General features: G+C 38.9%; 1 protein-coding gene across 1 annotated transcript; it reads right to left on the bottom strand.

Annotated features, from left to right (window-relative positions):
* Positions 1 to 8,278: 8,278 nt before the first annotated feature.
* On the bottom strand, positions 8,279 to 23,748 carry LOC306871547 (uncharacterized protein). The gene is made up of 8 exons (XM_079419567.1): positions 23,676 to 23,748; positions 16,980 to 17,297; positions 12,566 to 12,871; positions 12,415 to 12,483; positions 9,303 to 9,392; positions 9,151 to 9,195; positions 8,926 to 9,006; positions 8,279 to 8,811 (listed from the first exon to the last, which is right to left on the bottom strand). The coding sequence occupies exons 1-8, from the start codon at positions 23,734 to 23,736 to the stop codon at positions 8,756 to 8,758; spliced, it is 1,026 nt and encodes a 341-aa protein (XP_079275693.1). The 5' UTR covers positions 23,737 to 23,748; the 3' UTR covers positions 8,279 to 8,755.
* Between the last annotated feature and the right edge of the window lie 227 nt (positions 23,749 to 23,975).

The following is a 23,975-nucleotide window of genomic DNA, read 5'->3' as shown; positions in this document are numbered from 1 at the left end:
TATGCTAACATTAATAACCTTATTAATAATATTACTAATAAAGCAGAATATGAACGCAACGCCCTGAACATTAAGCCTTTTCTTCCGCATAGAAAACGCTTAGGCTAATGAAAGGTTCATACTCGTATGTTCATAATGGAGCGGTTCATAAAGTTTTTATTTTTAACTTGTACTCAAGTATAAAGAAATACAGGTTAGTTCAAGACACGGTTTTGGGACACTCTAAAACGCTTAATGTGGCTTATTAAAACATGAGGACCAAATTAGATAATAATAAATACTAATAAAATCATTAGGCTAATATTAATAACCTTATTAATAATATTACTATGAATAAAACAGAATAGCCCAGAATATGAATCCAACGGATTTGGTATTTTTAAATCATCGTTTTCATTCATTAGCCTACCTTAAACGTTTTATGGGGGAGAAAAGCTTACGTGCAGGTCGTTGCATTCATATTCTGGGCTTCTGCTTAGTAATAGTATTAATAAGGTTATTAATATTAGCCTAATAATTTGATCACCTTTTATTATTATCGAATTTGGTCCTCCAATGTCATTGTTTTAAAGCATTAAGCCACATTAAGCATTAAACACTGACTGTATTTCTTTATACTTGAGTCCAAGTTCAAAATAAAACTCTATGAACCTCTCCATTGTGAACATATGGAGATGTATGAACCACTGCGAGCTGTAAAGTAAAGTTCGAACTCGACTGGTTTTGCGAGAGAACGCAAATATCTTTGCGAGAGAACACAAAAGTGTCTCGAGGGAACGCAAAACATATGAAACATTTTTTCCTCCCACCCCAAATTTTTCCCACCACAATGTCCCTAAAAGGGCTCCGTACACTACAGCCCCTCACTGATCTGCTGAAAAATGGCATGACTTGAAGCCACCTGTGAATAATCCCTTGTGTATGGCAAGCCGTTTTGACTTATTCCTTCTCAGGATATGAATTCTTGATATCAACAATTACATTTTCACTAGTTAAAATGCTAATTGTTGATATCTGTAATTGTATTTTCACTAGTTAAATGTCATCATAGGCTGCCATTCAAAATCAATTGTTGAGATCAATAATTAATTTCTTACTAGTTGAAATTCCAATTTCACACATCAGAAATACAATTCTTCCTAGTAAAAATGTATATTCTTGATATGTTACGGTTTGCGTTGTAGTCAGAGAAGAGCCCGACGAGGAGTAAACGAAAAGGAGGTTTTTAATCAGCATCAACACAAATAACCACATTACAACATTAATCCAAGACAAAAACAGAGGGAGAAGTGAGGACTTATAAAGGGACAAAGAACAAAGGACTAAACAAGATAATTAAACACAGGTGACGAGAATGACTGATTAACTAAACTGGGACAGAAAATACCAAAAACTGAAAGTAGAACCAGACCGTGACAGATATCGCCCTTTTTTTGGGGTGTTCCCCTCTAGGGGCCACACTGGAGAAGCAGGCTTTGTGGGAAGCTCAGGAGGAGCGGGCTCTGTGGGAAGCTCTGGAGGAGCGGGTGCAGTGGGGTGCTCTGGAGGAGCGGACACTTGGGGGCGCTCTGGAGGAGCGGACTCTTGGGGGCGCTCTTGCAGCGCAAACTCTTGGGGGCGCTCTTGAGGAGCGGACTCTTGGGGGCGCTCTTGAGGAGCAGACATTTGAGGGCGCAAGGGAGGTGCGGAGCTGGACTGAACCAGCGGAGACAAAGGAGAGCTGGACGGGACCAGCGGAGACACAGGAGGGCGCTCTTGCAGCGTGGACACTTGAAGGCTCTCGGGAGGCGCGGACTCAAAGGGGCGCTCTTGCAGCGCGGATTCAAAGGGGCGCTCTTGCAGCGCGGACTCTCGGAAGCGCTCTGACAGCAAGAATTCTCGGGGGTGCTCTGGTAGTGCAACTTCTCGGGGGTACTCTGGGAGTGTGGATCCGTACGGGACCAGCGGGGACACAGGAGAGCTGGGCAGAACCAGCGGAGACACAGGAGAGCTGGGCGGACCCAGCGGAGACGCAGGAGAGCTGGGCGGAACCAGCGGAGACGCAGGAGGGTACTTGCGAGGAGCAGGCACTGGCGAGGAGCAGGCACTGGAGGGCGCTTGCGAGGCGCAGGCACTGGAGTACGGGAGCCGAGAACTCCGGGGGCAGTGCCTCATCCAGTAGCCCCCGGTCTTGTATCTTCGCCGCGGGTGGAATCATCATCGCCTCGGACGGCGGAATCTTCATTGCCGCGGGCGGAGTCATCATCGCCTCGGACGGCGGTTGGCTGGAGCGAGCTGCGGTCGGCGTGTTGGTTCCGGATCGGGGCAGAACACTCTCCAGACACCAGAGGATCCCTTCCCTCCAGCTGAGTCCGGTGGTGTCTGGGATGTCTACGGAACGATGGTAATTTGCCCCGATCCAGAACAAGGAGTTCAGCGTTGCGTTGTCCAGCCCCGTCTAGATGGCGATTCTGCTGAACCCCAACGCATACTCCGGCAGCGGTAGAGCTTGTTGGGCCAGAGCTATGATCCGGTCAGCCCACTCCATCCTTCGGTATCGGTCTTGGATTCTGTTACGGTTTGCGTTGTAGTCAGAGAAGAGCCCGACGAGGAGTAAATGAAAAGGAGGTTTTTAATCAGCATCAACACAAATAACCACATTACAATATTAATCCAAGACAAAAACAGAGGGAGAAGTGATGACTTATAAAGGGACAGAGAACAAAGGACTAAACGAGATAATTAATTAAACACAGGTGATGAGAATGACTGATTCACTAAACTGGGACAGGAAATACCAAAAAAGGGCAAAACCGAACTGAAAGTAGAACCAGACCGTGACAATATCAAGAACTAAACTGTTGATATCAACAATTTAATTGTCACTAGTGACAATGTTAATTTCTGATATCAAGAATTAAATTATTGATATCAGAAATTACCCTCCCAATTGTTGATATCAGAAATACATTTTCAGATATCAGAAATGAACAGTCACTAGTGACAATTAAATTGTTGATATCAATAATAACATTTTTACTAGGAAGAATTGTATTTCTGATATGTGAAATTGGAATTTCAACTAGTAAGAAATTAATTATTGATATCAACAATTGATTTTGAATGGCAGCCTATGATGACATTTAACTAGTGAAACTTGAATTGTTGATATCAAGAATTCATATCCTGAGAAGGAATAAAAGTCAAAACGGCTTGCCATACTTGTGTGTGTTTAGTGTTACATAATTTTTTGACTCCACTCCCAAAATTACTTGCTGATATGCATGACTGAGATCTAGCTACTTACTGCATTTACGTGCGCGCACATTTTAATAACCTCGATTTGAAACTGACTCCCTGATGCGAGCAAATTAGGCTACATTATGAAGGTAAAATGACGTCAAAAAGATTTGCATGCGCAGGGTAATATTTGTGAAAGTGCATGTGAAAATTGCATAAAATGAAATAAATTTGCATGCGCAAAATAAGTTTTGTAAGGGTGCAAATCAAGGTATAAGCTCAAGAAAACAGGACTTGCATCATTGTACTATGTTTTGTAAGTGTAAATCATGTGTTGAAAATCTGCAACTTCATATTAATTTAAATAAATATGATCTGTATTCTTCTGACCTACGTTTTCCACGCTTACACTTTTGACACGTATTTTGTTTTTTTTTGTGCTGAAACGCGGTCAAAAGCCTTGCGAGTCTGTAAATGGCAATTTGCAAGCAAAAACAGTGATGCAAAACGGATTCACTCTGAAGAATATGAAATATGAAGGTAAATTTGGTGCAAAACAACTGAGCATCCGTGACAGCAGAATTTGTAGTTGTAGAGAATAGCCACACATGTGTATCAGTAAATCTGAAGCCACAGACAAAAGTTGCAGACTTGTAGATTTTTTTCTCTCTCTTACAAACACAACACAACAGTTACACCTTCTCGGATCCTTCATTGCAGAGACACAAATCCTATTCTACGAATCACAAATCAAGAAACTCGTACTCTCACATGTTTTGCTATTATTGCTGCAGTGAATATGGTGCAAAACACATTCACACACCTGCATCAAAAATGTGAAGTCACGGACTAATTTTGTACATCCGCAAATCAGTTTGTGAATTCTTGCAATGAGATTTGAACACTTGTAGAATGTTTTCTTACATATATATATAAATTTTTCCTTGGATGCTTTTTCTAGCACAAACACAAGTACATAACGACAACGGCTTGAATCTGCTGCTACGAGTCTTAACGCTTTATTTCAGCTGCAAATGACTAGTTTCGCTCACTCTCCCTACTGCACCACATATCTGTGTGACAAATGGAGCAAAAGTGATTTGTGCATCTGTAGAGGTAACTGCCAGCACTCTTCAGAGATCAGAGGATTTCGGCCAATCAGAAGAGCTAATTTGGGTCAGCAGAGAGAACTTCGGGAGCGCAGAGCGGCAACCAATAAAGGTTTTATTCTTTCTTTTTCTGAAATCACCGTTATACTGTACAGTATATTTGTTTATAGTTTAAATATTAAATGAAAATTAGCTCCAACCCTGATAAAACTCACCTACCTGTATGTGTTTTGAAGTCATCTAAATCCATCTTTTAACGCACTATATCGCTGGTCTTTGGTCTGTGTGCAGTTGTTGTCATTGGGGAAATGATCACCTGCTGGTTCTCCAGTGGTAACTCCAGCTTCATACATGCGTGACATTAATCTGTTACATGTTAACTTCAATCTTTTCTGGGGCCACAGACAACTGTTTAAACTGGATGGCCTCCACCCAAACAAACTTTGTGCAAGAGTGCTAAAGGACAATATCTATTTCTCCCTCCGTCATCCTTCAGTGGTGTGTGCCAATCCACTCGGCCTGAATGGCGCACACACACACCTAGACAGAATATGAGAGACCACAGGACTTCATATCAGCTTTCGAGTCATCATGTGGTTGACACATCCCACAAGGATACTGATAACACCATGCAGCCAAAACAACCACTGCTCATGGACATCCCAGCTGAGTCCTGCCCACAGAGCTCATCACATGCAGACTGTGACGTATTACAACAGCTCCAAGACTCAGCACCCAAGGACGACTTTCTGGAAAACAGCCAGGGAAGCCAGGACAACATATCACAGCCACCGGAAACACCAGAGCCAGAGCCCATCTCACCAGACACATTATCCCTCTCTCCAGCATCTCCACTTCTAAGCTTCTCACAGAAAATGGAGGAACTGGTGTATGCTGGGACCAAACTCTCCCACTCTTTTGCTGCTCTTCTGCCCCAGATATCAACAAAAAAACTGCGGGCCCCCCAACCACCAAAGACTGCAGGCCCAGCTCACCCTCCTCCTCCTGTGAGAGCTCTCCAACCGCTGCCACAACACCAGGGCCCAAGCCCTCCTCCATCTGGTGTAGGTGAACCAAAAACAACCGATGACAGCACTCAGTCATGTGTCGGGTCCCCGCTATATTAGCAGCAACATTCACAAATGTCTACAGAACAAGCGGGAACCCAGTGTGCCTGTAGCCTCCTCTATTTCTGTTTTATCACGTGATAGAAAGCCTTCTCAAGCCGTACGGCTGACCCATCTAATCTGCGGCCTATAATGCATTAATCTAAGATTGCTGTAGACTAAATGTAACTCCATCAAGTTAGCATTTTTAAACATTTGCTCACTAAAAAAATGAATCATTTCTGATCAACGATTTAATAACCACAAACAACCTGGATTTTATGTTTCTAAATGAAACATGGTTAGAAGACAGCTGCAGTGCAACAGTCCTCAATGAAACAGCCCCTCCTAACTTTACATTTGTGTTTGCAGGACTGTTAGGAGAGGTGGAGGTGTAGCTGCTCTGTTTAATGTTGTACTGTTTATCAATGCAAGCAAGTGTCGTTTAGTCAGTATTTGTCTTTTGAATACCTAAGTATTGTGCTGAAAGGAGCTCCACACACTGTTTATCATTATTTACAGGCCTCCAAAATATTCTCCAGCCTTTGTTGAAGAGCTCACTGAACTGTTATCAATGATTTCCTCAGAGTTTGACTGTTTTGCTATTGCAGGGGATTTTATTATTCACACAGATAATGCAGAAATCAAAACTACAAAAGAAATGATAACTGTTTTAAACACTTTTGACCTGATTCAGCATGTGCACGGACCCACACACAATCGTGGACACACTCTAGATTTACTCATCAGTAGAGGTCTAAACATTTCATCCATTGTTATTAAGGATGTAGCACTATCTGATAATTTCTGTATTTTCTTTGATATATTGATCTCTATCACCACTGAATCTAGATCTGTCTCTATCAGAAAGAGATGCATTAATGAGAACACAAGTGCGCTATTCATAAAGGCAATGTCATTAACACCAAGCATTTCTGCAGACCCTGTTGATCTTCTCCTGGAGTCATTTAACTCAAAAGTTAAGAATGTTATTGATGATGTTGCTACGATAAAGGTCAGCAAGAAGACTGGCAGACAAAAATCATCTTGGAGAAAATCAACAGCAGTTCAGAGTATGAAAAGACAATGCAGAAAAGCTGAGCGGATGTGGCGGAAGACGAAACTCGAAATTCACTATAAAGACAGACTTCATGCTTTCAATGTGGAACTAGCCACAGCTAGACAGACTTTCTTTTCTAACCTTATAAACAGTAACTTTTTTAACCTTATAAACAGTAACTCTTTTTGCGACTGTTGAGAGACTGACAACCCCCCCCCCCCCCCAGTCAGATTCCCAGTGAAATGCTCTCAGACAGCAAATGCAATGAGTTTGCTTCCTTCTTTTCTGAGAAGATCAATAATATCAAACAAGCAATTGATAGCAAATTTTGGAAGAAATAGTACAGCACCTTAAATCTTCAACCTGCTATCTTGACACACTTCCCACATCTTTTATCAAAAGTGTGCTTATCTGTTTAGAAGCTGATCTCTTAGAAGTGGTGAATGCCTCACTTCTTTCTGGGACTTTTCCAAACTCCCTTAAAACTGCAGTTGTTAAGCCCCTTCTGAAAAAGCGCAATCTTGATAACACCATGTTGAGCAACTATAGACCCATATCAAATCTTCCTTTCATAGGTAAGATTATTGAAAAGGTAGTTTTTAATTAGCTGAACAACTACTTAAACTCAAATGGATACCTGGACAATTTTCAATCTAGTTTCTGAGCGCATCACAGCACAGAAACTGCACTCATTAAGATAATAAATGATATTCGCTTTAATTCTGATTCTGGCAAAATGTCAGTGCTGGTACTATTAGATCTTAGTGTTGCGTTTGACACTGTCGATCATAACATACTTCTAGAGAGAAGTCTTGAAGATAGGGTTTTGATTTTTCCTCCATTCAAACTTGAATGTCATGTGTCGGGTGTACATTTCTAACGGCTTGATTCTCTCAAGTCAGCACTCGATTCATCCTCGATATCAAGAACACATCCTCTTTACTTGCGTTTTTGAGAATTGGAACTGAACTTCAACGGTTAATGCTGACGTAAGAACTAAAACATGAGAACACATGGACACAAGATCGCTGAAGAACACATATTGAGAAAGTCTCCCAGTGTTTGCAGTCCTGTGCTGGGGCCCGTTTCAATAAGGAGCTTCAGCACCTTGAACTCTGAGTTGACTTACCGTGAGAGGGGAAACTCAGAGTGTTTTCAGTTTCAGAACTGTATTACAGTTTTTCTGTCACCAACTTGTGCAAACTTCAAACTTCCAGGTCAAAATCAAATAGTTTAGTCAAAAACATGTTCTCTTTTGTCAGACTGAAACTTTGGCCTCAGATGATACACAAACCTGTCAAATACAGACTACTTTCCTGTCTAGACCGAGATTACTAATAGCGCATAGCGGTAATCACTCTAATTAGTATAGACCAGAAAGACCTATTCTTTTGTCTTAGCTTAAATATTTTAATTGTACATCACTTTGTATCATGTATATTTATTTACATTTTTGGTCTATTATGTACCATGCACCTTATGCAGAAGCTCTGAAATTTTGTTGTATCTTGTGTACAATGATAATAAACAAATGTGCTTGTAATATTTAGAGTTTTGGGCAGTTACATTTTAATTTTTAATTTTTTTTTATTGGTTATGGGTTTAAAACACATTGCCCTCATGTTGTCCCAAACTCGTAAAACCTTTGTTCATCTTTTGGAAAACAAATGAAGATATTTTTGATCAAATCCGAGGGCTTTTAATGACCAACATTAAACTACAGTAGCGTAGTTATCCCAGTCCAGATACAGCTCTGCACAGTTCAAAAACGAGGCCGTTTTATTCCTAATAAGATTATTTATTGTTATCAGACACTTTAACATTGTAAATACACAGTTTGAACATCAACACTGCACTGTGCTTACAAACAGGTGAAGAAAACACTTTATTACATTTAAATGTGTTTTACCTAAAAGTTAAATAAAAACTGTAATGTACTTAAATGTAAAAAAACCCCAAAAAACTTCACAATTAAAATGTAATGTGTTTTAACATTAATTTATTAATTGAGTGATTCCTCCGAGTACCACACTTTGAGAATCACTGAACCGGACTATTAAAACATTTAATTTATTTTTATAAAAGTTTAATTGATTTTAAAGATTAAAATAAGATTACCATTTATATCATGATTCCTGTCTAAATAGCATACATGTTTATTAAGGTACCTGTCTGGAAAATGACATTCAAAGCTTTATGCAAATATCTATAATGTCCATAAACATTGCTGTAATATTTACAGTATATTTATTGAAGGCATTTCATTGTAATACTGCAGACATCTCTATTTCCTTTTGGTGGTGAGAGTTCTTCCGTCCTAAATAGATGAAATGAATCAATAAAAGCAATTTACTGACTTGTTTTCACTGTCATGATTCAGATTGTTAGAGATCAATGTGAATCCTCAGGTTCTGTGATGTTCAAAACTCACCAGCTCTTCTCACACAGATGATCTGAAGAAGAATCACAGTAGGAGCAGCAAACACTGCAATCTCAACAATAATCACAATCACTGCAGGAAAGATGTGTGGACAGAACAGAGAGAAAGAAGAGAATTAATCTGTGAAACTGTGTACCGCTTATGAACAATGAACTATTATTGACAAACCATTTAAATATTCACTGATAGTTTCAGTGCAGCAAAGCCATCCCATACCTCTGATTAATGATCCAGCATTCATACAGACCACAGGTTCTGATGCTGTGTCAGACAAGACATAAAGATTCTATCCTCATTTGGCTAAACTGCATTATTTAATCATAAAAAGAGAAGTGAGAGACGGATGAAGTGTGTCAGGGATCATGGACCTTGTTTTGTAGGAGCTGCTGCTGTAGTTTGTCTTGATTTCTTCTCAGAATTTGAGCTGCTGACTGCAATCAGTGTTGAATCCATTAGACCTGCAGAAGATGAATGTTCAGAGAATAATTAATTCATTATTTTTTCCCCGAATATACTAACAGCTGCGAGTAAGACTCAGGCAGCTACAGCTCACACAGACAGTTAAGGACAAGGAGGAGCAACACACTCAGACATAAATGTATAAACGTGAAGGTCTTTATTTGTCATGCATTAAATTAAAAAGTTTTTCAAAGGCACATGTTTTCAGATATGTTTGCTTTCTATTTAAAGTAACTAAGGTGAAGACAAGACAAGTGTATCTATGAAGGCATCACTGATGATCTTGTCTCCTGAATTCTGTTCAGTGATAATAGAAGTAAGACTTTACTGAGGAACCCTATTTTTTTGTGGGTTTTTTTTTGTTGTTGTTGAACATAGACATGAAAGTGCACTATTAAAACTTGAATTGTTATAATTCATGAACGCTTTGGAATACAGACCTAAGGTTGGTCTCTTTTTTTAAAGATGACAATCAACAGAACAAAAATGAAAGTATAAAAAAGTTATAGTACTTTAAATTTACTGTAAAGAACATGTACTGAACTATTTTTATTTTATATAAAATAAATATTTTACAAAATAGGTTTTAATTCAAAATTGATATCAAATTAAAGCCATGTGTCTAAAGTTCTTCTTTTTTTCCCCAAATCTGAAGTTGGTACAGTATAAATAAATAAATTGAGGTTTCTATGCAATTTTGTTGTTACACCACTAACAGCCTCCGGCTGGCGTCCAAACTCCATTGATTTTTAAAATGCATTTTTGTGTCACAAATGTATGAATTTCTCTCTAAACATTACTTCTAACAAAAAACACCAAACATGAAATCATGAGACTCAGACCTTTCCAACGATATGTATTTTGTCAAGATTATGAAAAGTTTTGATTCTAAAAGACTGTAATACATTTTGTAATATGACACCCCACTAAGGGGGAGGAGCCTGCTAAAAGATCCTAAAGTACCGTTTCCATGGTAATGTACAGTTGTGGTCAGAATTATTGAAACCCTTGGTAAATATAATCAAAGAAGACTGTGAAAATTAACCTGCTTTGTTAATCCTTTTGATCTTTTATTGAAAAAAAATCACAAAAATCTAACCTTTCATTGAAGTAAAACAATTGAAAATGGGGGAAAATCTCATTATGAAATAAATGTTTTTCTCAAACACACGTTGGACACAATTATTGCACCCCTAGAAATTCTTATGAGTAAAATATCTCTGAAGTATACTCCCATTCATATTCACAATTTTGAGCACTCTAGGGTGATTATGAACATGAAATTATCCAGCCATGGCTTCCTGTTTCACAGAAATATAAATAGGAGGGAAAACAAAGCCCAAATTCCCTTAATCATCCATCACAATGAGAAAAAACAAAGAATATATTTCTGATGTGCAGCAAAAGATAATTGAGCTTCACAAATTAGTGAAGTGGCTTTAAGAAAAGAGCTAGAGCAGTGAAAATCCCCATTTCCACCATCAGGGCAGTAATTAAGAATTTCCAATCAACAGAAAATGTAATGAAACTGCCTGGAAGAGGACGTGTGTCTATATCGTCCTAATGCACGGTGAGAAGGAGCGTTTGAGTGGCTAAAGACTCTTCAAGGATCACAGCTGGAGAATTGCAGAAAATAGTTGAGTCTCGGGGTCAGAAAACCTTAAAAAAAAATTGTCAAACAGCCCCTACATCACCACATGTTGTTTGGGAGGATTTCAAGAAAAATTCTCCTCACTCATCCAAAAACAATCTCCAGCATATTCAGTTATCAGACACGACTGGAACTTCAAATGGGACTGGCTTCTATGGTCAGATGAAACTAAAAAATTAGCTTTTAGCCGCAAACACTCAAGATGGGTTTGGTGAACACAGGGATAAAAAGTACCCCATGTGTACAATGAAATATACTGCTGTATTTGTGATGTTGTGGGCCTATATTTCTGCTGGAGGTCCTGGACATCTTGTTCAGACGCATGGCATCATGGATTCTATCAAATACCAACAGATAAAAAATCAATAAGTGACTGATTCTATTAGAAATCTTATAATGGGCCATGTTTGGATCTTCCAACCTTACAATAATCCAAACACAAACCTCAAAAACAACACAAAAATGGGTCACTGAGCACACAACCAAGCTTCTGCTGGCCATTCCAGTCCTCTGACCTGAACTCTGTAGAAAATGAGTGAGGTGAACTGAAGAGAAGAAGCACCGTCATGGAGCTGTGAATCTAAAGGATCTGGAGTGATTCTGGATGAAGGAATGGTCTCTGATCTCTTGTCAGGTGTTCTCTAACCTCATCAGGCATTATAGGAGAAGATTTAGAGCTGTTTAACTGACAAATGGAGGTTTCAAAAAGTATTGAATAAAAAGGTGTCGTTAATTGTGACCAATGTGTATCAGAGAAAAACATTTATTTCATAATGCTATTTCCCCCCATTTTAAATTCTTATTATCCAATGAAAGGTTAGCTTTTTGTGAATTTTTTAAATAAAAGATCAAAAGGATTAACAAAGCAGGTTAATTTTCACAGCCTTCTTTGATCATATTTACCAAGGGTTTCAATAATTCTGACCACAACTGTAATGTCCGATTTGAAAATGGTTTTCTCAGGATGAAATTTGAGGTTTTAAGCTTTCACATGATATATAATTTATGATGATTACTAAAACATGTGATAGGGAAAAAGTAAACGAAAAATATTTTTTTGTGAGAAAGGTCAGAACTTCTGTTATGATGTATATGTTTTGAGGTGCACTCTTGTCATAAATTAATCTATTACTGTTCCTACACTATTTTTAACAACAAACAGTGGCAAAATATATATTTAGGAGTCTTAGACCTTTCCAACGATATATAGTTAGTCATGATTAGATTAGGATTTCATCATAATATATTGAAGTAAACTTGTGACAGTTAAGGGGTTAAATAAATGTATTTCTTGTCTGAATGCTTGTCAGTATATGTGTCTGAGGTCTTCAGCTAACAGTAAATATCGATCTTAACAGCTGATTATGTACCTGGTTGTGTAGGAGCTGCAGTTGATTTAGAGCTGGTGACTGGAGACGCTGTCTTTGTTTCGGCTGGAGCTGAAGATGAATGTTCAGATACGTTATAGACTACAATCAGATTTAAATGACTGATGATTCATTGTTAATATAAATACTTTACTTGGATACTTGACAGTATATGTGGCTGATGTCTTGAGTTGATTTCTCTGTTTAACCTGACATCTCCACTCTCTGTTGTGATCTTCATTCAGGAGTGTTGTAGTCAGAGACCTGATACACTGTCCTGAGGAGGAGATCTGAAATCTGGAGTCTGTCTGGAGATTCACACCAGCCTGATTCACCCAGATCAGATCAATACCCACAGAACGAACCAAATAATCATAAGAGACTCGATCATAACATAACTGACAGGAGAGAGTCAGAGAGAGGCCTGATCTGATCTCAGACTGTGAGGATGATGAAGAGACTGAAACAGAGAATCAGACAGAGATGACACGACTGATTCCAGTCTTTCAGCGACAATATTACTGTTTAATTCAACATATAATCATAATATTCACATAAACACTGACCATGAAGAACATTCAGATAAACACGTGCATCAGTTCCTTGTTGTACTTTATTCACATATTGTCGGCAGGTATAATATCCACGATCTTCTTTTGTGACTTTCTTGATGTTCAGAGAGCAGTCAGAGCCCAGACTCAGTCTCTCATGTCTCTCTATGTTATTCCTCTTTATCCCTCCATAAATCAGTTCAACTGCTGCTGACTGTCTGATGTTATAGATCCATGAAGTTGATGTGCAGCCAGGAAGAGCATTATTACAGGACAGACGCACATCTTCACCAGAACTGCAGAACACATGAGTGTCATCCACTCCACTGATACCTACAAATATCAATAACAGTAATAATATTAATGTGGGTTAATGACTCGATTATGAAATACAGTTTAAATAAACTTGTTGTGTCCTGTTTTAAGCAGGAAATGAACCAAGCTGTAACGTGTTGGTTTCTGTTTAGTTCCTGTTTGCCCTTATTTGGTATTTCCTGTCCTAGTTTAGTTAATCTTGGTTCATTTAGATCACCTGTATTAATCATCTTGTTTGCTCCTTTGTTCATTTTCCTTTATAAGCGACCAACGCAGGACAGCCGTCTGTGGCCAACGCAACCCAACCCGCAGTCTGAGCATATTGAAGCCCACCAGAGAACTGCAAGTGCCCCCCAGTGCCTGCTCCTCTCAGGAGCCCTCCTATGAATCCGCTGGTCCCGTCCAGCTCTCTAGTGCCTGCTCCTTCCAGAGCGCCCCCAAGTGACCGCGCATCCAGAGAGGAGCTTCCCCAAAACTTTTTTTTGGGGGGGCCATATAACCCTGGTTGGACTACCATAGTGGCCGAGGGGAAGGTAATATGGCCGTAAACATCTCTCTCCTCTCCTCTCCTCTCCTCTCCTATAACTCATCTTGATTACACAGTGAGCTGCAACCCAGAAACCTTCAGTTTGTCCTGAATCAGTGACATATAGACTCTCCTGAAATTGATTCAACTCTTAACCCCCCCCCCCCCCCCCCCCCATTTTTTGTTTTTGTTTTTGTTGTTGTTGAACATAGACATGAAAGTGCACTATTAAAACTTGAATTGTTATAATTCATGAACGCTTTGGAATACAGACCTAAGGTTGGTCTCTTTTTTAAAGACGACTATCAGCAGAACAAAAATGAAAGTATAAAAAAGTTATAGTAGTTTAAATTTACTGTAAAGAACATGTACTGAACTATATTTTATATAAAATAATAGGTTTACAAAATAGGTTTTCATCTAAAATTGATATCAAATTAAAGCCATGTGTCTAAAGTTCTTCTTTTTTTTCCCAAATTTGAAGTTGGTACAGTATAAATAAATAAATTGAGGTTCCTATGCAATTTTGTTGTTATACCACTAACAGCCTCCGGCTGGCGTCCAAACTCCATTGATTTTTAAAATGCATTTTTGTGTCACAAATGTATGAATTTCTCTCTAAACATTACTTCTAACAAAAAACACCAAATATTAAATCTTGACACTCAGACCTTTCCAACGATATGTATTTTGTCAAGATTATGAAAAGTTTTGATTCTAAAAGACTGTAATACATTTTGTAATATGACACCCCACTAAGGGGGAGGAGCCTGTTAAAATATCCTAAAGTACAGTTTCCATTAGTGTTGCCAGATTGGGAGGGTTGCCGCCCAAGTGGGCTTGTTTTGATCGGCTTGGACCGGAGAATAACGCATTGGGCGGGTTGACAAAATTTGGGCTGCTTTTAAAAAATTAAAACCTGCCCAAGCTGCTTTTTTTCTTCGCTTTTATCTTTAATCATATTATTTTAATATGTTCAAACTCAAAGTATCACAGTAAAATAATGTGTAGCGCAGTCATCAACTCATTTTTCCATAGCCTAACGCAACCCTAATTTGTTCAGTTTAACAGAGACTTGTTGATCAATTTAGCATCTTTTATGTTGGTGAGATGTGATGAATCTTGAGTGACGGGGTTTTGGCGCTATAAAGGGCAAGATTTAAATGTGCAGACATTCATTCATTCATTCATTTTAAGTGATTGCGATGGCAAAGTGGCCTAAATCTACACGATAAAGAGTCTAAGAGTGACTCAAATCTGAATGAATAGAAGACTTCTAAATGTAATTGTAACTGAAATAAGAGAACAGTTGAATGATTTAATAAAAATCAAAACTGAATATGGGACTATATGATGCTGTTCTGCTTCAGAACATCTTTTAAACCGCCCAGACTCTACTCTGGTATGCATTGACAGCTGCTGGACTTGAACACTTTTGACTGACAGCTGCTGGACTTGAACACTTTTGACTGACAGCTGCTGGACTTGAACAGTTTTGACTGACAGCTGCTGGACTTGAGCAGTTTTGACTGCAGAGTTCTGCATTATGTGCTAAAATGTGTACTTCGTGAGATGCGTGCTGTAGTTGAAGCACAAGACAAAGGGAAGCGCATTATTGTTGTTGATTGTTATTATTATTATTATTTATTTTTGCTGTCAGATTATCATACAGTATGTATCAATGAATAACACATTTTTGGCTGTCATGAGTGTGTGCATGAACGAGAGTAAATGCTAGCTCATTTATTGCGTTCTGATCACTTTATTGTGCACTTTTGCTAAAAAAAAAAATGGATTATTCTTACTGTGGACATTGAAAATAATCCATGTGTTTTTCCGAGGGTTAAAGTCATCGGTTAATTTCTTGATTGCCACTTTGAAAAGATTTTTGGACATTTTAATTTTCTGTCTCCCTTTAACGCATTTGCCCTGTTTTGATCCATATTCCTGTGAAATTGATTTAACCTATCTTTATTTTATTTTAAGGAGATAAAAATGGTCCTTATCAACCTTTATTGACGTAACGTTAAAACATAAGATAAAATTCTATCATTATTTTGGCAGTTAAAAGTTTGGGCTGGTTTTTGTTGAAGTGGGCGGGTTTTGGTGAGCGTTTGGGCTGGAAATTGTCAACCCGATCTGGCAACACTGGTTTCCATATTAATGCAATGTCTGATTTGAAAATGGGTTTCTCAGGATGAAATTTGAGGTTTTAAGCTTTCAAATTATATATAATTTATGATGATTACTAAAACATGTGATAGGGAAAAAGTAAACAAAAAATTGTTTTTGTGAAACGGTCAGAACTTCTGTTATGATGTATATGTTTTGAGGTGCACTCTTGTCATAAATTAATCTATTACTGTTCCTACACAATTTTCAACAACAAACAGTGGCAAAAATATATATTTAGGAGTCTTAGACCTTTCCAACGATATATAGTTAGTTATGATTAGATTAGGATTTATTGTAATATATTGAAGTAAACTTGTGACAGTTAAGGGGTTAAATAAATGTATTTCTTGTCTGAATGCTTGTCAGTATATGTGACTGAGGTCTTCAGCTAACAGTAAATATTGATCTTAACAGCTGATTATGTACCTGGTTGTGTAGGAGCTGCAGTTGATTTAGAGCTGGTGACTGGAGACGCTGTCTTTGTTTCGGCTGGAGCTGAAGATGAATGTTCAGATACGTTATAGACTACAATCAGATTTAAATGACTGATAATTCATTGTTAATATAAATACTTTACTTGGATACTTGACAGTATATGTGGCTGATGTCTTGAGTTGATTTCTCTGTTTAACCTGACATCTCCACTCTCTGTTGTGATCTTCATTCAGGAGTGTTGTAGTCAGAGACCTGATACACTGTCCTGAGGAGGAGATCTGAAATCTGGAGTCTGTCTGCAGATTCACACCAGCCTGATTCACCCAGATCAGATCAATACCCTCAGAACGGACCAAATAATCCCAAGAGACTCGATCATAATATTGATCATAACATAACTGACAGAAGAGAGTAAGAGAGAGGCCTGATCTGATCTCAGACTGTGAGGATGATGAAGAGACTGAAACAGAGAATCAGACAGAGATTACACGACTGATTCCAGTCTTTCAGCGACAATATTACTGTTTAATTCAACATATAATCATAATATTCACAGAAACACTGACCATGAAGAACATGCAGATAAACACGTGCATCAGTTCCTTGTTGTACTTCATTCTCATATTGTCGGCAGGTGTAATATCCACGATCTTCTTTTGTGACTTTCGTGATGTTCAGAGAGCAGTCAGAGCCCAGACTCAGTCTCTCATGTCTCTCTGTGTTCTTCATCTTTATCCCTAATTTAATCAGTGCAACTGCTGCTGACTGTCTGATGTTATAGATCCATGAAGTTGATGTGCAGCCAGGAAGAGCATTATTACAGGACAGACGCACATCTTCACCAGAACTGCAGAACACATGAGTGTCATCCACTCCACTGATACCTACAAATATCAATAACAGTAATAATATTAATGTGGGTTAATGACTCGATTATGAAATACAGTTTAAATAAACTCGTTGTGTCCTGTTTTAAGCAGGAAATGAACCAAGCTGTAACGTGTTGGTTTCTGTTTAGTTCCTGTTTGCCCTTATTTGGTATTTCCTGTCCTAGTTTAGTTAATCTTCCTTCATTTAGATCACCTGTATTTGTTATCAACATTTTTTATTTTTATTTTTCATACATAACACAACAGAACAAAAACAATATATATAAAAAATAAAATAAAATAATAATATAAAACAACAGACATATACTCAACATCTCAAAGTCCAGTCAAAAGGAGGGAGAAAAGGAAGGACAGAAAAAAGAAACCCACAGAAGTCACTCCTCCATACAGTCACGTATTTCAAAGAGAAAGCACTGCCAAGCATCAATGGTAGAAGGCTTGGCTCCATTGATTCGTGCTGTTGTACATTCACAAGAGACTATTTGCAGGAGGCTACGGATCCAATATGTTTTCCCACACATATATGCGGAGTAAACCAGTTCTGTATTATTGTCTTCTTCGCAGCTGTAAAGCCAGCAAACAACATTCTCTTTTGCATCGAACTTATACAAAGACCAGAATCATCATTAAGAAGACACAAACTTGGGTTAACTGACCAATCAATTTGCAGTAAGGATGATAAAACCAGGTTTACATGTGTCCATAGACTGCTAGTGATAGGACATTCCCAAAACATATGCAGAAAAGTACCTGATGATGTAGTATTACATATATGGCAGTTGAAATTTGATTGTAGTTTCATTTTGAATCTTTTGTAAGGAGTTATGTATGCTCTATGAATGACTTTGAAGTGAATAAGACGATGCGCCAGATTTTTAGATGTTAAACTGAGATTAGACCACACCCTCTCCCAGTCGACAGATAAATTAAGGTCAGATAATTCCCTGTTCCAAATAGTTTTAATAGAGAGAGGTTTTATAATGCAATCAAGAATCTTATTATATATTAAGGAAGCAGATGGCCGACCAGCAGATGGTGCAATCCAGTCCCGCATAGGATGAGAGGAAACGGGAGAAGACCAAGGAACGCCATACGCTTTGAGAGCGGAACGTAATTGAAGAAAGACAAAATATGCAGATGCTAGAAGACAAAATTTAGTTCTTAACGTCTGAAATGAACATAGGCCTTGGTTATCATATATATCACCGCACGTGTTTACACCTAAAGAAGACCAAGAGGGTTGGACAAATGGGCGATTTCCGCATACAAAATTAAAATTGTGCCATAAAGGTGTACTATTACAAAATTTGGAGGGTCCTCCAATCCGACGTTCAACCGTTTTCAAGATTTTAATAGAATTGGCCACAACCGGACCAAATTTATAATTATCCCCTTTTTTCCCTGTGCCAGTAAATAAAATATCTTGGAGTCTATTTGGTTTAACCTTGTCAGCTTCAATCACTCTCCAAGAAACTGTAGATTGAGGATCAACCCAAGTATGAAGAGCCTTAAGCTGGAACGACCAATAATACAGTTCAAAATCTGGTACAGCCAGTCCTCCTGCGCTATTAGGATGTTGTAATGTGGTACGTTTAATTCTGGGGCATTTATCATTCCAGATAAATTTCGTAATTATGGAGTTGATCTCCTTAAAGTAACCTGGAGGGGGAGAAAGCGGTAGCATAGAGAAAAAAATATTAAATCGAGGTAGCAAATTCATCTTAACAGTGGAGATTCTTCCTTGGAGGGAAACGTTAAGATTCTTCCATCTTTGAATGTCATTCTTGACCTTAACTAAAATATTATTAAAATTGTCCCTGGCAATTTTATGAATGTTTTTATATATGGTAACGCCCAGATAGGTGAAAGAGTCCTTAATAGGGATGAATGAGGGAATAGACGAATTAACTTTAATATTGTTAATTGGCATTAAAGCAGATTTGCTCCAATTTATTTTATATCCTGATAAGCTACTAAAATTATCAAATTCCTTAATTATATTAGGGACTGAAACATCAAAGTGGTCTAAATATAGAATAATATCATCAGCATATAACGAACTACTATGATTATGATCATGAATCTTAATCGATACTTCAGACTTCCTGATGGCTTGTGCTAAGGGTTCAAGAGATAGACAAAACAATAAGGGGGAAAGCGGACAGCCCTGCCTCGTTCCCCGCTGTAAAGGGAATGGGGGGGAAATAACATTACCAGTTATGACTGATGCTGCAGGTGAGTGGTATAATGTCTTAATCATAGAAATTAAGTGTTCACCGAAGCCGAAACATTGCAAAACTGCCCACATATAATTCCACTCTAGCCTGTCAAAGGCTTTTTCTGCATCAAGTGAAAAGACTGCACAAGGGGTTGGGTGGGAGTCTGCAAAGTCAAGAATATGAAGGAGTCGACGCATATTATCAGATGCATTACGCCCCTTGATGAAACCAGTTTGGTCCTCCTTGATCAGACTATGAATTACCTTCTCCATACGAGAAGCAAAAACTTTAGCATAAATTTTTAGATCACATGAGATAAGCGAAATTGGTCTGTAGTTGGAACAATCTAATGGATCTTTCCCTTTTTTAAGAAGTAATGAAATCAGTGATGTTTTTTGATCTCTATGAAATACCCCATGTTCAATTGCAAAATTAAATGAATTAAGCATAAGTGTCCCTACCAAATCCCAAATTTCTAAGTATAATTCCGGGGGGAGACCATCTAGGCCTGGCGATTTGCCCTTCTGAAGGCTTTTTAAAGAGACATGGAGTTCCTCCAAACTTAATGGGGCCTCCAAAGATTCTTTATCCATCTGTGAGATCCGAGGCAGCTCCAATTTATCTAAATACTGCTTACAGATTGATTCATCAAAATCTGTTTCTGCTTTATATAGATTTGTGTAGAAACCTTTAAATATTTCATTAATTGCCACAGGGTTTGTGGTGACCTGATCCTCCGATGATTTTATTGCGCTAATATATGCCTTAGACTCGCATTCTCTCAACCTAAGAGCCAATAAATGACTAGGTCTCTCCGATTCAAAATAATATTTTTGCCTAGTCCTATGTAAAATAAATTCCGCCTTTGATTGTGAAAGCAAATCGTATTCTTCTTTTAAAGAGGACAACTGTGTAGCCTGTTGCTCAGTAAAATTTTGTTTTTGTAGGTTTTGTAATGATTGGATTTTATTTTCTAATTGTGTAAACTGGCGGGTTTTCGCTTTGGCAAGAGTAGAAGAGAAAGATATACAGAAACCTCGTATAGCGCACTTAGTCGTCTCCCACAGTTTTTGAGGATCCACACCAGAGGGCATATTAATTTCCAGAAACTCCTTAATATATTCTTTTAAAGAAGTAATGAAAGTCTGATTACTTAATAATGATATGTTAAAGCGCCATCTAGGGGACTTGGCTTTAACATCGGAAAGAGGAACACTGCACAGCACAGCAGAGTGATCAGATAATAAAATTGGTAATATAGAGATGGAGGAATCAGACGAAATTAAAGATGGGCTGAGAAATATGTAGTCTATCCTAGAGAAAGTCTTGTGTCTATTAGAGAAAAAAGTGAAGTCCTTAGATTTAGTATTCTGAATTCTCCAAAGATCGATTATGTTAAGCTCAGTGATAAATTTATTCAGTAATTTAGAGGATGGATTGGCTGTTGTATCAGATTGAGATTTATCTAAAGCAGGATTTATGACAGCATTAAAATCCCCACCCACCACTAGAGGGCAATCAATCTGCTCAAGCAGAGTTTTGGAGATCTGTGAAAGGAATGCACTGTCTGTCTCATTCGGACCATAAATAGAGACCAAGGCTAATCTATTATTATATATTTTGCATCGGATAAAAACAAATCTACCCTTCTCATCACTACCAAGGTGTTCAATTGTTAAATTTAACTTCCGGTTAACAAGAATAAGCACCCCCTTAGTTTTATTTTGAGCGCAGGAAAAAGCTGCTAATTTGTAATACTTATTCTGGAAACGTGCCACGTCGGATTGCTTTAAATGTGTCTCTTGAATTAGGGCACAGGAAATAGATTTACGATGTAAATATTCTAACACACGAGTTCGTTTAACAGCAGAATTTAACCCATTCACATTTAGTGATAAAATATTTAGAGTATGCATTGAATATATAGCGTGTAAACGTTGACGTGTATTTTAGATACCAAACCTCCTAGATGAAAAATCCCTTTAAAAATAAGGTAAAATAAATAAAAGTATAAATGTCTGTTGTAAAAAGTAAAAACCACATAAAAACATGAACAACCAACAACCTTAAACACGGAACAACTCAGACCGCACATTACCGAGAACATAGGTCTGACTGAGCAACAAAAAATAGTGATGGTTCGTGACCGATCCACTCCAACGCAGAACATGTCTCCCAAAAAGCTCGTACTGCCAAAAAAATAAACTTAAACCAACTCTCCATTAGTCCCCTCCAAAAAAGAAAAAAGGGGTGTCAGTCTTGCCAGCAATGAGATCGTTGTACCGGATATATAGGAACAATATCTCAGTAGTAGAGGGGAGAGAAGAAAAAAGCAAAAACCAAGTTTAGTCAGCGTCCATGTCCATTCTGCCATCATCAGCCCCTGAGCAGCTGGGACCATGTTCATCCCGACCATCAAGCTCCTCCCGCCGGGCTGGAGAAACAGCGGCCGCCGTTCCCCCGCGCAGAGCCGCGGCATACGTCTTCTGCTGGGACAGGGAGCTAATAAAATCCTCCGCTTTCTGAGGGGAATCGAAGCTTTTCTGTTCCCCCTTGTGCCGTAGTTTGATTATGGCCGGATAGATGAGGAAGGGCTGGAGACCAAGCGCTGTCATCTTCTTCAAAACCGGACCTGATCACTGTAGCTGGACTAAAGTCGGGAAAAAATAGCAGTGTGACATTGTTCTGTGCGCATTTCACCGGATAAGCCTTTCGAGCACCCTTCAGGATATCTGATCTGTCATGCCATCTCAGTACACGGAAGATGAGAGTGCGCGGCCGGTCGGAGCCCCTCCCTCCGTCATATACGCGATGTGCCCGGTCGATCTCAATGTCACGGCCCTTCAAGGAAGGAATCCACTTAGAAATATTAACTCTGAGGAAACCTGCCGCGTCGGATCCCTCAGCCCCCTCTGGCAGCCCCACCAGTCGTACGTTGTTCCTCCTGCACCTGTCCTCCATATCCGTCACCTTCTCGGTGAGTCGCTCCAGCTGATTTCTTAAGCCCGTGACTGTCCTCCTATCCTCACGTGCAGCTGCTTGAACAGAATCTACGCGGTCACGTGTCTGCTTCGCCGCGGTAGTTATGGTCTCAAACTCCTCTCTTAGCTCTTTAACAGACTTGTTGGTCGCTTGTATGTCTTCACGCAGTTCGCGTAATGCTGGAATCAGCACAGAGTCCATCGCCTCTCTTACTGCCAAATTCACAACCGAATTCAATGTGTTTTGCTGCTCCTTAAATGCTAGTTCGATGCGGCTAGCAATAGCATCGTCGAGGTCTTCTCTGGAGATGGCAGAATCTCTGAATTTTTTCTTCATTGGCGATTGCTCAATCTCTCTTTTCCGATCCCCTTTGTCTGCCTTAGCACTCATGACAGGTCCAATGCAGAGTGGTTAAATTTTTTCTGACAGGATCATGCAAAATATGGCAAAGTGAGCAGAGCGAAAGATTCAAGCCTGCATCGCCGTCGAAGGGTCACGTGATCCCCCTAGATCACCTGTATTAATCATCTCCTTTGCTCCTTTGTTCCTTTTCCTTTATAAGCGACCAACGCAGGACAGCCGTCTGTGGCCAACGCAACCCAACCCGCTGTCTGAGCATATTGAAGCCCACCAGAGAACTGCAAGTGCCCTCCAGTGCCTGCTCCTCTCAGGAGCCCTCCTATGAATCCGCTGGTCCCGTCCAGCTCTCTAGTGCCTGCTCCATCCAGAGCGCCCCCAAGTGACCGCGCATCCAGAGAGGAGCTTCCCCAAAACTTTTGTTTTTTTTTTGGGGGGGGGGGGGGGGGGGGGGGGGCATATAACCCTGGTTGGACTACCATAGTGTCCGAGGGGAAGGTAATATGGCCGTAAACATTTTCTTTTCTTTTGCCATGTAGCTTCCACATTTGTTGTAAGATGCACATCTTTTTTTTTTTTTTTAATCACTTATTTATTCAAGGAATTACAGGAAATGTTCGGTTGCAAAAATCATTTTGAATGCAGATCCATATTGTGAGATGATGATAAAATAAGTTACAGTAAAAACAAACTTTTTTTTGTTACAATTGTGCTTTATAATGGTTAATGAATGAACTAAAATTAATTGTAATTAACGATCTTCATTATACAGGTCTTTTATAGAGTATTATAGATCATAAACAGATGTCTTTACCTGAGAGAAGTGCAGAGAGAAGGATCAGTTCCAGCAGACACATGTGACTCTTATCAGACATTTTCTGTTTCTGTCCGTCTTTCTTTTCAGTCTATATTTACATCTCTTCATTTAAACATCTTCAGCTCATCCTGTGGGTGTTAACTTCCTCTGATCTCACCAACTGACCATTTAGCTGCATTTCACTCACTATATGTGTGTTAAAGAATTAAATATAGCGATCTTTCTGAGTATAATCTGCTAAAAAAATAAATAAAACCTGCCTAAGCTGGTTGGCTGGTCATCAGGCTGGTTTTAAAG

The sequence above is a fragment of the Barbus barbus genome, assembly GCF_936440315.1.
Source record: "Barbus barbus genome assembly, chromosome: 1".
In the NCBI taxonomy this organism is placed as follows: Eukaryota; Metazoa; Chordata; class Actinopteri; order Cypriniformes; family Cyprinidae; genus Barbus; species Barbus barbus.
Note: the sequence above shows the minus strand (reverse complement) of the source record. Positions and strands in the feature narration are given on the sequence as shown.

What these genes read in the sequence shown, in the direction of transcription:
- LOC306871547 (XM_079419567.1), bottom strand. Translation starts at nt 23,736, where the DNA reads ATGTCTGATAAGAGTCACATGTGTCTGCTGGAACTGATCCTTCTCTCT. An exon ending in AGCAGCTCCTACAAAACAAG is followed by an intron (nt 9,196 to 9,302) that starts GTCCATGATCCC and finishes TGTCTGACACAG; the next exon opens with CATCAGAACCTGTGGTCTGT. An exon ending in CATCTGTGTGAGAAGAGCTG is followed by an intron (nt 8,812 to 8,925) that starts GTGAGTTTTGAA and finishes TCATCTATTTAG; the next exon opens with GACGGAAGAACTCTCACCAC.